Here is a 15,263-nt window from a genome sequence, read left to right on the forward strand (position 1 = left end):
TGCAGCCAATAGCACAGCTGTTGCCTCCAAGTCCCGCACACTGCAGCCTTCATGTCACCCGAATTCTCCCTAGAAGCACGAACAAAGAAGCGTCTGACAATCTGTACTTGCATTAACAGTATTGTTGGCTGTGGTCAACACTTTCACTGTCTGCAGTTAGAGAATTCTTTGGAAATGAATGATGAAAAACCAAAACTGGGGACAGGAAACTCAGATTCCACCTCTTTTGTTTATACTCAATCTTATGATTTTGTTTTTTGTTTCTTCCTCAGCACAAAACTCTTCTCAGTAGAATATTCCCCAGAGAAATCAAAACCAGAAACTGTTGTAACATCCCCACCTGGAAAGCACAAAACAGCTCACGCCTAACTAGAGTTTTACTTAAATTTTGTTTTTCACCTTCATGGAACATTTCTTTCAGAAGCCTACATGGCTACAATTAGAACATTTCAGAAGATAAAACTCCTTCAAAAATTCCAAAAGATTTCACTCAGGTTTTGAAAGGAGAATAACTAATCCGGAGGTAGAAGCGTAGTTGGGGAGAAGAGATCTGCTAAGAGGGGAGAGCTTATGAGCAAAGGCAGCAGGTTTGGGAAAGTGACTGTGGAGGTGACCGTGAGCCAGCCTTCATCATCCCACTGGTGAGAGACTAATTTATTATTTGAAGACCTAGGAAAGGATTTTCAGATAATACTTGCCACGTTGCCCAGTGAGAAAATCATGGGCACCCATTTTACCAATGAGGGACCCACTATGCAAATTTGGACAGCTGTCCCTGTGTCATCCCCTGGCAACCAGAAACAGAGATATGACAGATCTTCCCCTTGCAACTCTACTTGTCAATAAGTGGGGCTCTATCTCTATTATTGCCATCATTTCTCATCAGGCTTTATCTCCATCCTCTCCTGCCCCCCGCCTCTCTGTGCACTCACACACCTCCCCTTCATTCCTCTTTTTCACCGATGGCATCTTGCCAATGAATGGATCAAGTTATCTTGCAGTGGGTCCATGTAATTTTTATGTCTAGACAGCTACCAGGAATGTCTGCACATAAACAGGTTTGATAAACACATCTTCATTGAGCTTACGACCGAGAATGAGATGGCTGGATGGCATCACCGACTCTGTGGACATGAGTTTGAGTGAACTCCGGGAGTTGGTGATGGACAGGGAGGCCTGGCGTGCTGTGATTCATGGGGTCGCGGAGAGTCGGACACGACTGAGCGACTGAACTGAACTGAACTGAACTGAACTCACTCACTTACTTTTTCAATATAATCTGTTTTTACTTAACCTACTAGAGCTTGATAAGTATTTCAAGGTTGGGGTTCCTGGAGAAATCCTGGGGCTCAAGGATTATTATCACACCAATTTGAATGTGTGATTTAGTTTATAGTTTAACTTGTGTTACAGCAAGGGTGGGAACATAGTGGGAAATTACACAATGTTATTCTTAGAAGGGATGTTAAAAATCTAAAACTATACCTATTTTTCTGGACACAAAGAGAATTTAGATTTTCTTTATGTTTATTTGTTCTGAAATATCTAGAATCTTTGATCAAGCCAGTAAATGCAAAAGCTAAGTTGGCAAAATTCTGTTTCCAGCTATTTTTCAGTCTATGTCCCATCTTAGCTCTTGTAGCCCCTAACGTCTTGCCTTTTAAATTTAATTAGATCCAATTTACTTTTGCTTTTATTTCTTTTGCTTTGGGAGACTGATCAAAGAAAATATTGCTGCGATTTATGTCAAAGTGTTCTCTACCTGTGTTTTCCTTTTGTTGTATAGTACCCAGTCTTATCTTAGGTCTTTAAACTATTTTGATTTTATTTGTATGTGTGCTATGAGGGAGTCTTATAATTTCATTCATTTCCAGGTATGCAGCTTTCCCAGTACTATCTAGCAAAGAGATTGTCTTTTCTTCAATATATGTTCTTACCTAATCTTTCATAGATTAATTGAACACAGATATTTGGAGACCTGTGTTTTAAAACTGCAGTTTTTCTTCTTCAGTATCAGGAGGAGCAGTTCTATTCTATTATGCTATGCTTAAAGTAAAATTGCACATTCAGGGCATCTAAATTGGCATGCCCAATTGACATATAGAAAATTCATTATGTGGATGAGACATTCAATTATTCTTGGACTCTTTTGAGAAAGGTGCTCTTAACAATGATTCACAGTATAAACACAAGATTAATAGGAATATGCCCTTTGTGAGACTTAAAAAATATTTCCAATTAAATACAAAGGATGAAGTTAACTGCAATACCTATGTGTAGAAAAAATAACTTGTGTCTTGTTTGGAGTTCCAGCATATTCTCTTCTTTTTTAAAAAATAATATTATTAATTTAGTTTTGGCTGTGCTGGGTCTTTGTTGCTGTGTGGGCTTTTCTCTAGTTGCGGCAAACATGCAGACTTCTCCTTGCAGAGGCTTCTGTTGTTGTGGAGCTCAGGCTCTAGGCGCTCAGGCTTCAGTATTTGTGACATGTGGGCTCAGAAGTTGTGGTGCATGAACTTATTTGCTCCACAGCATGTGGGGTCTTCCTGGACTAGGGAGCAAGCCTGTGACTCCTGCATTGGCAGGCAGATTCTTTTACCACTGAGCCACCAGGTAAGCCCATACCACATATTCTCTTTAGATATATTTACTCTAAATATGACCTAAATGAAGAATTAAATTCCACTTAACGTCAGAATTATTTTTGTAGTTCTATTGTTTGGGTCAATTGTTTCAGGTACTTTTCCCTTCTCCATAACCATTAACCAAGGTCTCTCATAAGTAGAAAGGCAGAGTTAAGAGCCCCTTTCTCTTCCTTTCAATTTCCAATTAGCAGATTTGTTAATGAGCAGTAAAAGGGGTGAAAGGCAGGCAGCTTAAAAAAGAAAGAGAAAGAAGCAAATAAAGGTAATTTGTGAAAACGGATTCAGATCCTTGGCAGTTCAGGTTGGGCCGCCCCATTTGCTGTGCAGGCTGTGATCACTTCAATTTGGAGCTCAATTTCTTATTTGCTTTTATAGTCTTATTCAAAAAGAAAACTGGATTTCTAGAAATTCCTTCCGTGGAGAGCAGTTCCGCAAAAGCTGCTTATATAGCAGCTCTGTTTGCCAGTCTTCCACTCTCATAACAATAAACTACAGCCACAGCTGGCATCAGGAAGCGTCTTAACCTCTTGGACAAGGGATTCAGCCCCTCTTCTTGTTGTTCAGTTGCTCAGCCTCTCAGTTTCCTGTTCTTTGCGACCCCACGGACTGCAGCACCCCAGACTTCCCTGTCCTTCACTACTTACCGGAGTTTGCTCAAACCCATGTCCACTGAGTCGGTGATGCCATCCAGCCATCTCCTCCTCCGTCGTCCCCTTCTCCTCCAGCCTTCAATCTTTCCCAGCATCAGGGTCTTTTGCACTGAATCAGCTCTTCCCATCAGGTGGCCAGAGTAATGGAGCTTCAGCTTCATTAGTCCTTCCAGTAGGGGCTGACATAATCCAGGACCCTAAAGAAATTCCAGAAGCGTTTACTTTCCCCCCACCAAGTATTGCTCAGATTGTCAAATCAACTTGACAGTTTGTTTTCAGGACACTGCCATGTGGTTTGTATGATGTCAACCTACTTTTTAGATAAATGCAGTCTGATTTTCTTGAATCAAGACATTTCCCAATTTTGTGTATCTTTATAAATAGCCCTCAGATCTCAGAGTCTGAGTGCTAAAAGCGCTAATTAATGATAACAACCCCAAATGCCCTGGGAAAATATACAGTTCCAGTAATCATATTCTAAAATTTTCGTTTTCTTCCTTTTCTATAACCAAATAATAAAGAAAGGTCAGGCTAGGCCTTTGTCTCCCTAGTAAAACAGGGTAATCCATTTAAATACCACCAGTCCTATTACCCAAATTCTCCCTGACTTGCCTCTTTTTGAAATATTGTCTGAGTTATGTTACTGGGAGATATTGTGTGCTAATGGGTTTCTTTCTACTGTTAACAGGTTTTGGATTCAGGGAAATGGAAAGAATATAGTTGGCCACGTATTTTGCTGCAAGATAGAAACAGCCTATTTTACAAGATGGTGGAACAACTGGGCGAGGCAGAGGCTGCTGTCCTCACCAAAAGGGCAAAATAGGTGAGCCTGCTGCGGGAAGCTGTAATTAAAATTCGCCTCCAGGGTGCACTCTTCACAGGATCTCCCCCAGGGGTCTGAGAACAAGCACTCTGTGCTCTTTTCAGTTAGAAGCCTCCAGGGAGGAAGCTTCATGACTGGGTCTTAACAACACGCGGCAGTGGAAGGCAGGTCTGCTGAGAATCTGCGGCAGTGCTGGGGGTGCGGGTGGATGTGCGCCCTTCTGTGTGCACACACCTGTGCCTGAGACAGACTTTGGATTTGACTTTCCACATGTTCGGACTCTGGGTTCAGATTCTCATGGAGCACTGAACACTCTCATTTGCAGACCCTTTCCATTCGTTCTGATTGGTGCTCAGCACGTTTGTGATCCAGGTTCTGTTGAGGAATATCCAGGAAACCTGAGAGTTTAAGGGGAAGAATCTTGGAATATTTTGATTCTAGGAAGACCTTCCAGAGAAAGGTGTAATCTATATAGAAAACTCTTACCTGAAATGATCACTTTCTCCCTAATTCCTTGTTGTTTAGAGTTAGGTCCATTCCCCCCCCCCCCCCATTCTTCCTCTACCTTCTAGAAGAGGAAATTGTCGTCAGGACAAATGAAGAACTCACGATACCGTCGCACCGTAGCCTGAATGGTGCCTGAAGGTTTACAGAGCACTTTCTTGAGATGAGATGTGCAAGGCTCTAAGCACTGTACATGGTGTGAGGAAGGGGCTCAGTGAGTAACGCTCAGGTCACGTGGTGTCTTCCTAACAGAGGCGCAGTGGTAACCAAGGTCTGCTTTCAGAGGCTTAGCCGTTGTCATGCAGCCATCTCTAAGTCCTTCTGGAGCCAGGTGGGAGTGGGATTGGGCTTGATGGAAAGATAGATGGAGGGAAGGAAGGTCTGGTGTTCTTGCCCCTTAACATGCACGGCTCAGGGTGGGATGTGGCTTCCCCATCGAAAATTTATCTCTGGGTGTTAAATTATGGGTGTATTTTCCATTCTTCATTCTTTTCTGTCTCTCCCAGATTTTCACTTGTGAATAGAATAAGATGATTTGTGTAATATTTAAAATGTCTTAAAGAAAATATGTCCCAGTGTCTTCAGTTCAGTTCAGTTCAGTCGCTCAGTCGTGTCCGACTCTTTGCGACCCCATGAATCATAGCACGCCATACTTCTATATGAAAGATTTATCTAAAATGTGGCCAAGTTCATCACTGTCTCCTCTCAGTCCTCTCTGGAAATGAGGAAATACAGAGCAGGACCTTCCACTGCTCATCAGGTAGGGGACTTCCTGGGTCCCAGAGCTGGCTGAAGAGTTGGCAGAGTTAGAGTTTGTGCTTAGGTTTGAGGAAAAGAAAGTCTGTGTTCTGAACTTTTCATAAATACTTATATTGTGTGCAAATGCTGAGAAGCTGAACAAGGAACTCTGTGTTTTTTTCTGCCTGAAATTCAGAGTACTTTTATCCACTAGAGTGTCTCCCAGTCAGACCATCCATTCTGAGACCTAGTAAGCCAGGAATCTCCCAAACCCTTTTGCTCTTTTGATCTTAGTCATTTCACATCAAAAAGAGGTGTTCCCACCTGTAGGTCAAAGTCTTCATTTTAAAACTATATTGTCATGACATTGAGTAATGAGAAATAGAACACAGAATTTTAGATTGGTCCAGATAATAAGATAATAGGATTCAACCCTCTCTTTGTACAGGTGAGGAAACTAAGGTGCTTTAGCAGGAAGGTGGCCCTATGTATATAACTGGTGTTAAGCTAGTCTGCAGCAGACACAGAATTATAAATTTGTTCTTTGAGTAAACAGTTTAAATCAAGTGTAACATACATACTGAAGCAGACATAGGTCATAGAATTAGAAATCTTGTGATTTCTGGCCCAGTGATCCTGCACCTACTCTAACAGTATTAATGATAAGTTACATTTGTGTAGTCCTTTATGATTTATTTTATACAGTTCTCACACGTATGATTTCACTGACTCTCCTGATGGTCCATTTTTATCCCATGTCATGGATGAGGAGAGTGTGTCCAGAGTTCACTCAAGGTCACAGAGCTGGTCCAGGAAGCACTGAGGGGGAGTTGCTGAGGGAGGCTGTGTGCTGTCCTAGGTACTGTGTTCTGCATCGAATCTGAGAACACTGTTCCTGTCACATGGTATCCAAGGTAGGGCCAGTCACTGAAGTTCACAGGATGATAGAACCTCACTCTTGGATTTCAGTCCTGCCACTGGCTCAGGTCACCTCTACAGAGAGAAATACATTTCTTAATTCTTATCCCATCTTGACGTTGCTTCTGCATACTCTGCATCCTCTTAGGAGGATAAACTGTCAGATTATCAGTTTTTTGAATGTGTAAGTATCAGATATCAATGCATTGTTCAGCGCTATAACACGGGGAGTGTTGGCCTAAGTCACAAGGTTTTCACTGATAGAACAGAATTCATTCATCTGAAAAGAAAACCCAACATCTGGGAGAAGGTGCTTCCACATCACATTTTCTTGAACTCGTAGCTCAGGTGAGCTGATCACTCTGATTGACCCTTCTGGATGATCCTTGAAATAGTAGAGAAAGTCCCTTTTAGATACATAAAGCTACAGGGGGCAGTAGTTTGCTAGGGCTGCCATACAAAGACCAAAGAGTAGGCGACTTAAACAGCAGGGACTTATATCCTCACAGCCCTGGAGGCTGGAAGTCTGAGGTCACGGTGTCACAGCGTTGGTTTCCTCTGAGGTCTCGCTCTTGGCTTGTAGACACTGTCTTCCCTCTGTGTCCCACATGCTCCTCCCTCTGTGTGAGCCTGTGTCCTGGTCTCTTCTTATGAGAACTCCAGTCTGTTAGATTAGGGCCCACTTGTATGATTTCATTTTAACTTTATTGCCTCTTTAAAGATGCTGTCTCCAAATACAGTCACATTCTGTGGTGCTGGGGGGTTGAGGACTTCAACATGTAAAATTGGAGGTGAGAGGGTAACAGTTAGGAAGACCAGGGGTCTCCAAACGGAGGGAGTAGACTGCAAGTGTCAGACAATTTTTATCTCTCTCTTAAGCTGCAGGAGGAAACACACTACTAGTGATATATTTTTTTCCCCTTCTCTATGCAAATTTATATCCCTCGAAAAAAAGAAATGCAAAAAGGTAAAATGGTTGTCTGAGGAGGCCTTACAAATAGCTGAGAAAGAAGAGAAGCTGAAGGCAAAGGAGAAAAGGAAGGATATACCCATCTGAATGCAGAGTTCCAAAAAATAGCAAGGAGAGATATGAAAGCCTTCCTCAGTGATAAATGCAAAGAAATAGAGGGAAAAAAATAGAATGGGAAAGACTAGAGATCTCTTCAAGAAAATTAGAAATACCAAGGGAACATTTCAAGCAAACATGGGTACAATAAAGGACAGAAGTGGTATGGACCTAACAGAAGCAGAAGATATTAAGAAGAGGTGGCAAGAATACACAGAAAAACTGTGCAAAAAAGATATTCATGACCCAGATAATCATGATGGTGTGGTCACTCACGTAGAGCCAGATATCCTGGAATTCAAAGTCAAGTGGGCCTTAGGAAGCATCACTACGAACAAAGCTAATGGAGGTGATGGAATTACAGTTGAATAATTCAAATCCTAAAAGATGATGCTGTGAAAGTGCTGCACTCAATATGCCAGCAAATTTGGAAAACTCAACAGTGGCCACAGGACTGGTAAAGGTCAGTTTTCATTCCAATCCCAAAGAAAGGCAATGGCAAAGAATGCTCAAACTACCGCACAATTGCACTCATCTCACAGGCTAGCAAAGTAATGCTCAAAATTCTCCAAGCCAGGCTTCGACAGTATGTGAACCATGAACTCCCAGATGTTTAAGCAGTTGGATTTAGAAAAGGCAGAGGAAGCAGAGATCAAATTGCCAACATCCGCTGGATCCTCGAAAAAGCAAGAGAGTTCCAGGAAAGCATCTAATTCTGCTTTATTGACTATGCCAAAGCCTTTGACTCTGTGGATCACAACAAACTGTGGAAAATCCTTCAGGTGAGAAATCTATAGGCAGGTCAGGAAGCAATAGTAAAAACTGGACATGGAACAACAGGCTGGTTCCAAATCAGGAAAGGAGTACATCAAGGCTGTATATTGTCACCCTGCTTATTTAACTTATATGCAGAGTACATCATGAGAATTGCTGGGCTGGATGAAGCACAAGCTGGAATCTAGATTGCTCAGAGAAATATCAATACCCTCAGATATGCAGATGACACCACCCTTATGGCAGAAAGTGAAGAAGAACTAAAGAGCCTCTTGATGAAAGTGAAAGAGGAGAGTGAAAAAGTTGGCTTAAAGCTCAACATTCAGAAAACTAAGATCATGGCATCTGGTCCCATCACTTCAGGGCAAATAGATGGGGAAACAATGACAGACTTTATTTTGGGGGGCTCCAAAATCACTGCAGATGGTGACTGCAGCCATGAAATTAAAAGACGCTTGCTCCTTGGAAGAAAAGTTATGACCAACTTAGACAGCATATTAAAAAGCAGAGACATTGCTTTGACAACAAAGGTCCATCTAGTAAAAGCTATGGTTTTTCCAGTAGTCATGTATGGATGTGAGAGTTGGACTGTAAAGAAAGCTGAGCGCCGAAGAATTGATGCTTTTGAACTGTGGTGTTAGAGAAGATTCTTGAGAGTCCCTTTGACAGCAAGGTGATCCAACCAGTCAATCCTAAAGGAAGTCAGTCCTGAATAATCATTGGAAGGACTGATGCTGAAGGTGAAACTCCAATATTTTGGCCTCCTGATGCGAAGAACTGACCCATTTGAAAAGGCCCTGATGCTGGGAATTATTGAAGCCAGGATGAGAAGGGGATGGCAGAGGATGAGGTGGTCGGATGGCATCACCGACTCAATGGGCCTGAGTTTGAGTAAGCTCTGAGAGTTGGTGACAGGGAAGCCTGGCGTACTGCAGTCCATGGGGACGCAAAGAGTAGGACAGGACTGAGGGACTGAACTGAACTGATACAAATTTTAAAAAAGTTTTCTTTTAAAATTCTGTGTTGCCATAAGGATACCTGGTTCCACCTGAACTTTAACTTTTCTCAAACCTTGAGCTAACCAAAGCATTTTTCTCATGGAAGTGTTTGTCTTAAACTATGTAAATGAACTATGTTTTTACCCTAGACTCTGTCTTCAAGTGGGTTCCCCCTAAGACTAAGAACTGACTTGACAAACCAGTATGTTTTACTCATGCAAATATTCTCTTAAGCTATGTCAATGAGACTATATTTGCTTCAAAAGCTGCCTTTCTTCAAGATTCATGTCAATTATTTTATGGCCAGGGACAAGTCACCTTGTGCCAATGTTATCTCAGAATGCATGTTGTGTGTGAGGGGTCTGGTGCAAGTCTCTGACTTCTGAGACATTTCCTTTCTCTGATTAGCATGCTGCTAGAAGCCATATGGATCTTCCCTGTAGCTCAGAGGGTAAAGAATCTGCCTGCAATGAAGGAGACCTGGCTTAGATCCCTGGGTAGGAAAGATCCTCTGGAGAAGGGAATGACAATCCACTGCCGTATTCTTGTCTGGAGAATCCCATGGACAGAGAAGCCTGGCGGGCCACAGTCCATGTGGTCGCAATGAGTCAGACATGACTGAGTGACTATTACTACTAGTAGCTATATAACATCCATCTAAAGACTAGCAGGGGGCACTCTTTCTGTCTCCTGATGTCTATGTCAGAAGCTTTCTCTATCTCTTTTATACTTTAATAAAACTTTATTACACAAAAGCTCTGAGTGATCAAGCCTCATCACTGGCCCCAAATTTTATTCTTCTCCTCTGGAGGCCAAGAATCGTAGGGTCTTTTGTGGTTTAGCAACAGCCTTTCAGATGGCACATGGTTCAGCTCCAAGAATAAATGCCTGTCATCCATTCTGTTCTGTGATGAAGCAGATCAGGTTGAGATTTTTTGAAGTTTCTTTGTTCCCAGTGTGTAACATAGGTGTCATTTTGTCTATTCGTGAAATCACCTAATACAGCCCAGAAGTTATAAAATCCTCATATCCTAGCTCTAGGAGCCTGGTCCAGTTGGATAGATGGAGGAGGCACTTTGCATCCACGTGGCCTTGTGTCCCCCAGGGCCTCTGAGCCTTAGGTCCTCACCTGAGTGTAGAACAGGATTACAGCCCTGCCAGCTTCTTCACACTTACCACAGGGATCAGATGAGAGAGCAGATGCTTAAGTGCTTTGAGAATATAGAGCATTTAATGGTATAAAAGTGGGATCATTTTGTAAAAGGCTGTAGGTAGAAACCTTTCCTCCCAATAATAAAACAAATATACCCATAGTTCTTCTAGGTTACTTTAGAGACTCTAAATCAGGGCTCCCCAACTGTTGAAGATCCTTTTCAGTATTCAGTTCAGGTATTTCAGACCATGAAACAAAGTCCTTTTCAGTTGAAAGTTGCTAGAAATAATATTTTCTTTATAAAAAATTGTATTGAGAAGGGTTATGGAGAAAAGAGCCAGATGATTTTGGAAAGAATATTAAGCAGTAGAAAATGAAATGAATTTTCTTTTGTTCCTGTAACCGTTTTTAGTTTCACCAAAAGAGTACTTAATATATAATCACAAAATATGTCTAGCTTAATAAAATGGAGGAGGGTGATTATATGCAATTAAATTCCCCTTTACTCCCACCAAAGGCTCTTTTTTAAGTGCTTCCATTACAATGGAAATAGCCTCAGATTTCAGCCAGTGGGCCCACGCATTCTTGGAGGGTTTATTTTTCTCCTTAAGTGACATTTAAATATATAACATTTCATGTGCAGAGCAGGTTATGTTAGCAACAAGAGAATAAGAAAGTGCATTTACTATGAACGTCAGTGTCCTAGTGCTTTTCTGTTTCGTGTGTGAAGTTCCTTCTCTCTCATGATAACTTTGCTTACAGCACCCACAAATGCGCTTGTAGGCAGATTTTATAAAAGAGATCTGGAATCATATGTCTAAGCAACCCAGGTTGACATGAGTCAGCCTCTGATAGATGATACATTTTCTGTTTTAAAGACTCAAAGGAAACTTTTCACATTCTTCTTTGAGGAAAAGAGTTACACTTGAAGTCGTTTTTTTGCCCAAACATGTTCAGAGATAAAAATAACGTCAGGGCTTGTAAAACCTTATTTTGTTATGTGCATCTGTAAGGAACCGAGATACAATACCGCTATTAAAAACTGATGATTGTGGAGCTTGACAGCACTTCATTTCCTTTCTGTTCTGATTATACACTGAAAAAATACTGATATACCTGATATACTGAAAAATACTGATATAGCTGTATCTCTTCCAGTTCAGTTAGAATTTGGTAGAATTCAAGAGCTCAAAGGTCTGGAAGAGATCTGTCCTGTTATTGGGTATCATCTTATATTTTAGAGAAGTCTCTTGGTTGAGTCATTGTTAAAGTGTTTGATTCTCTTTTCATTCTTGGGACGAACTATATACAGGTCACATGTCTATAGGCCCTATAACTGCTTTGCCACACAAATTAAACACCAGGATATTTCATACGTATATGCCAGTGTTTCAGTGCCTGTCAATCAGAGTTTATAAAATATAAACATAACAACCTGATATTAACATCCAAATCTACTGTGCTCCTTTTATGTGTGAAAATGACAAACCCTGTTCAGATGCTAGTTTTCCTATCCACTTTGTTACCCTCTTTTTAATGTATTTCAGGGAATAAAATGATTTTGCTTAACAATTTACTGTAGTGATAAAGCATATCTGTGAGTCAGAATGACCAGAAATCTAGTAGATCTACAGGTTATTTGGCATTACGCCCAACCCCACTGAGGGTTTTAATGGGGCTGCTTCCTCCGTAGAATAAATACAGCCCTGGTTTTCTAAAACTGTGCCTCCAATAGCGATATGATTGCTTCACTTGGAGAAGGAAACCTAGAAATGTGTTGTCTCAGGAGAACGACTTTAAAACTTTTCTTTTTTTTTCCATTGGAGACTAATTACTTTACAGTAATATATTGGTTGGTTTTGCCATACGTTGACATGAATCTGCCCCGGGTGTACATGTGTTCCCTTTCTTGAACCCCCCTCCCACCTCCCTCCTCCCCATATCCTCCCTCCAGGTCATCCCAGTGCACCAGCCCCGAGCATCCTGTGTCATGCGTCAAACCTGGACTGGTGATTCGTTTCACATATGATAATATACATGCTTCAATGCCACTCTCCCAAATCATCCCACCTTCACCCTCTCCCACAGAGTCCCAAAGACTGTTCTATACATCTGTGTCTCTTTTGCTGTCTCGTATACAGGGTTAAGGTTACCATCTTTCTAAATTCCATATATATGCGTTCGTATACACTATTGATGTTTTTCTTTCTGGCTTACTTCACTCTGTATAATAGGCTCCAGTTTCATCCACCTCATTAGAACTGATTCAAATGTATTCTTTTTAATGGCTGAAAAATACTCCATTGTGTATATGTACCAAAGCTTTCTTATCCATTCGTCTGCAGATGGACATCTAGGTTGCTTCCATGTCCTCGCTGTTATAAACAGTGCTGCAATGAGCATTGGAGTACATGTGTCTCTTTCCATTCTGGTTTCCTCTGTGTGTATGCCCAGCAGTGCGATTGCTGGATCATATGGCAGTTCTGTTTCCAGTTTTTTGAGGAATCTCCACACTGTTCTCCATAGCGGCTGTACTCGTTTGCATTCCCACCAACAGTGTAAGAGGGTTCCCTTCTCTCCACACCCTCTCCAGCATTTATTGCATGTCGACTTTTGGATAGCAGCCATTCTGACTGGTGTGAAATGGTATCTCATTGTGGTATTGATTTGCATTTCTCTGATTATGAGGGATGTTGAGCATTTTGTCATGTGTTTGTTAGCCATCTTTATGTCTTCTTTGGAGAAATGTCTGTTTAGTTCTCTGGCCCATTTTTTGATTGGGTCGTTTATTTTTCTGGAATTGAGCTGTAGGAGCTGCTTGTATATTTTGGAGATTAATTCTTTGTCAGTTGTTTCATTTGCTATTATTTTCTCCCATTCTGAAGGCTGTCTTTTCACCTTGCTTATAGTTTCCTTTGCTGTGTAAAACTTTTAAACATGTTGTTTTTGTCTTTTTCTCCCTCAGGTGTACTTCGAAAGGAGATAGCCAGATATTACTCACAGTGACCTGTGGTTATAAATGTTTCCTGTGGACAGCCCTCAGCCTTAACAGTTTTTGAGTCAACACTGTGATTCTACCATGAGTTCGTGTCTATTCCAAAGGTTTTTTTCCAGTAGGTTTTGCACTGCATAAACTATATTCTACTTTTTTTATACCAGCAACAAACATCTACACGTTATAAGATATTAGCTCTCCAACTTCACTCAATGATTTCAAGCTCTTGAAAAGGGATTTATTAAGTTTATTTAAATGTTATATTACTTGCTTTCTTATCAAAATCAGAGGTACAGACCACCAATGAAAGCTGTCTCCCAGGTTTTGTGTCTTGAAAGACACCAGAGCTAAACTCATTTTCTAAGATTTGAGACAAATTTGTCGCAAATGTTTTTTTACTGTTCCCAGAATTACATATTACTTTCCAATTATATCAGGGATTCTGTTTACTTGAAGACTGTGTGAAGTTGCTGTTTTGTGTCACTACTTCCTTTAACATGACTAGGATCCATTTTTCCACCAAAAGACCTCTGGTTAAAATACTACAGAGAAAACTATAGGAAAAATATATAACATACTATAGTTTAAATAACAAAAAAAATAGATATATGGTTAAATAAAGGACAATACCATATGTTCTAAAAGAGAAGGAAGAGAAAATATGCTTTCTCAAAATAGGAGCCCTTCTAGGGGATTTGCTAATGAAGGACAGATGTGTGCTAGACTGTCTTTTAGATAGAGGATTTCTTTTTTTTTACATTACAATTTGTGGTAAAGTATATATAACATAAACTTTACCATATAACCGTTTTTAGTCACATAATCCAGTGGCATTAATCACATTCACAGTGTTGTGCAGCCACATTGTCTGGGTAACTTTTGGTAATTATGTTTTTCCTATTCAGTGTGTTATTTCTGCAGAGTTATTTTGATAAGTTTCATTTGTCTAGGAGGAACCTGTTTCCTGTGAGTTTTGAGCTTGATTTACATAAATTTATTCACAATATCTTATATGTTTAATCTCTACAGCATCTCTGACTGTGTTCTTTTGGCTTTTTTTAGCCTTTTTTTTTTTAATATACTTGCATAACTTTTTCCTGTTTTCAAAGAATCAATTTTTTGCTTGATTGATGCTCTCTTTTTTCCCCTAGTTCATCATATCATTCTTTCTTTCCTTCAACTTTTCCTTAACTTTGAGGTTTTTCCTCTAAATTCTTAAATTAAAAAGAGATTAGTAATGTCATCATTTTTCTAACATAGATATATAAAGCTGACTTATTTCCTAAGATCTGCTTTAGCTGCAGCCTGCAGGTTTTGGTACTCACCACCATCAATAACCATGTAATATGTATTTTCTAATTCCTAATTTAATTCATTAACTATATCTTTTACCCATGGGTTATTCATAAGTATAATGTTCTCTAAATTTCAAATGCTAATGGATTTTTTCTTTTAGATTGAACCATGTGAAATTGCTAACATTCAGCCTTTTATAAGCTATAAAATGGCACTTTCATATGGTTCAACATATAGTTCTCTTTTGTTTTTAATATATAACAATTTCATTTGGTCAGACAACATTAGATTGTGAATTTTAAACCAAAGGTAACCACATTCACACAAAAGGTCCTTGTTTCTACCATTTTGTATTTTATTGGGAGTTTTTAAAATGCTAACATTTAATGTTAAAATGTTAACTGGTACATGTGTAACCAGTAATTTTCAATAAAAATCCTCCCCAAATACTGGCATGATTTCTGATACGTGTTGCTGGCTGGTTCTCTGGGATGCAGACTCAGATGGAGTTTAGTTCTGGGATGTGTATCAGGGTTGCCCTTGGGGTCAACACTGTGGAATCAGGAGGGAATAAACAGGGTAAAGCAGAAGGAATGATCAAGCTGGATCACTGGCCAGACGACCTTAGAGTTTGGAGTGACGATGGCCCTTCAGGGTTGTCCTGACACATCCAATGACCAGGCCTTTTAACCTCCACCCGGAT

At 40.3% G+C, this 15,263-nt stretch overlaps 1 protein-coding gene across 1 annotated transcript in view; it reads left to right on the forward strand.

Annotated features, from left to right (window-relative positions):
- Positions 1-15,007, forward strand: part of LOC148775815 (ATP-binding cassette sub-family C member 4-like) — a 145,853-nt gene extending 130,846 nt beyond the window's left edge. Inside the window, exons 31-32 of the mRNA XM_088842816.1 lie at positions 3,984-4,118; positions 13,235-15,007. Coding sequence (XP_088698942.1) covers positions 3,984-4,118 — 135 coding nt within the window. The 3' untranslated portion in view covers positions 13,235-15,007. The remainder of the gene's footprint in view (positions 1-3,983; positions 4,119-13,234) is intronic.
- The last annotated feature ends 256 nt before the right edge of the window (positions 15,008-15,263 follow it).

The sequence above is a fragment of the Moschus berezovskii genome, chromosome 13 (assembly GCF_049115385.1).
Source record: "Moschus berezovskii isolate FMDL1 chromosome 13, NW_MosBer_1.0, whole genome shotgun sequence".
NCBI lineage: Eukaryota > Metazoa > Chordata > Mammalia > Artiodactyla > Moschidae > Moschus > Moschus berezovskii.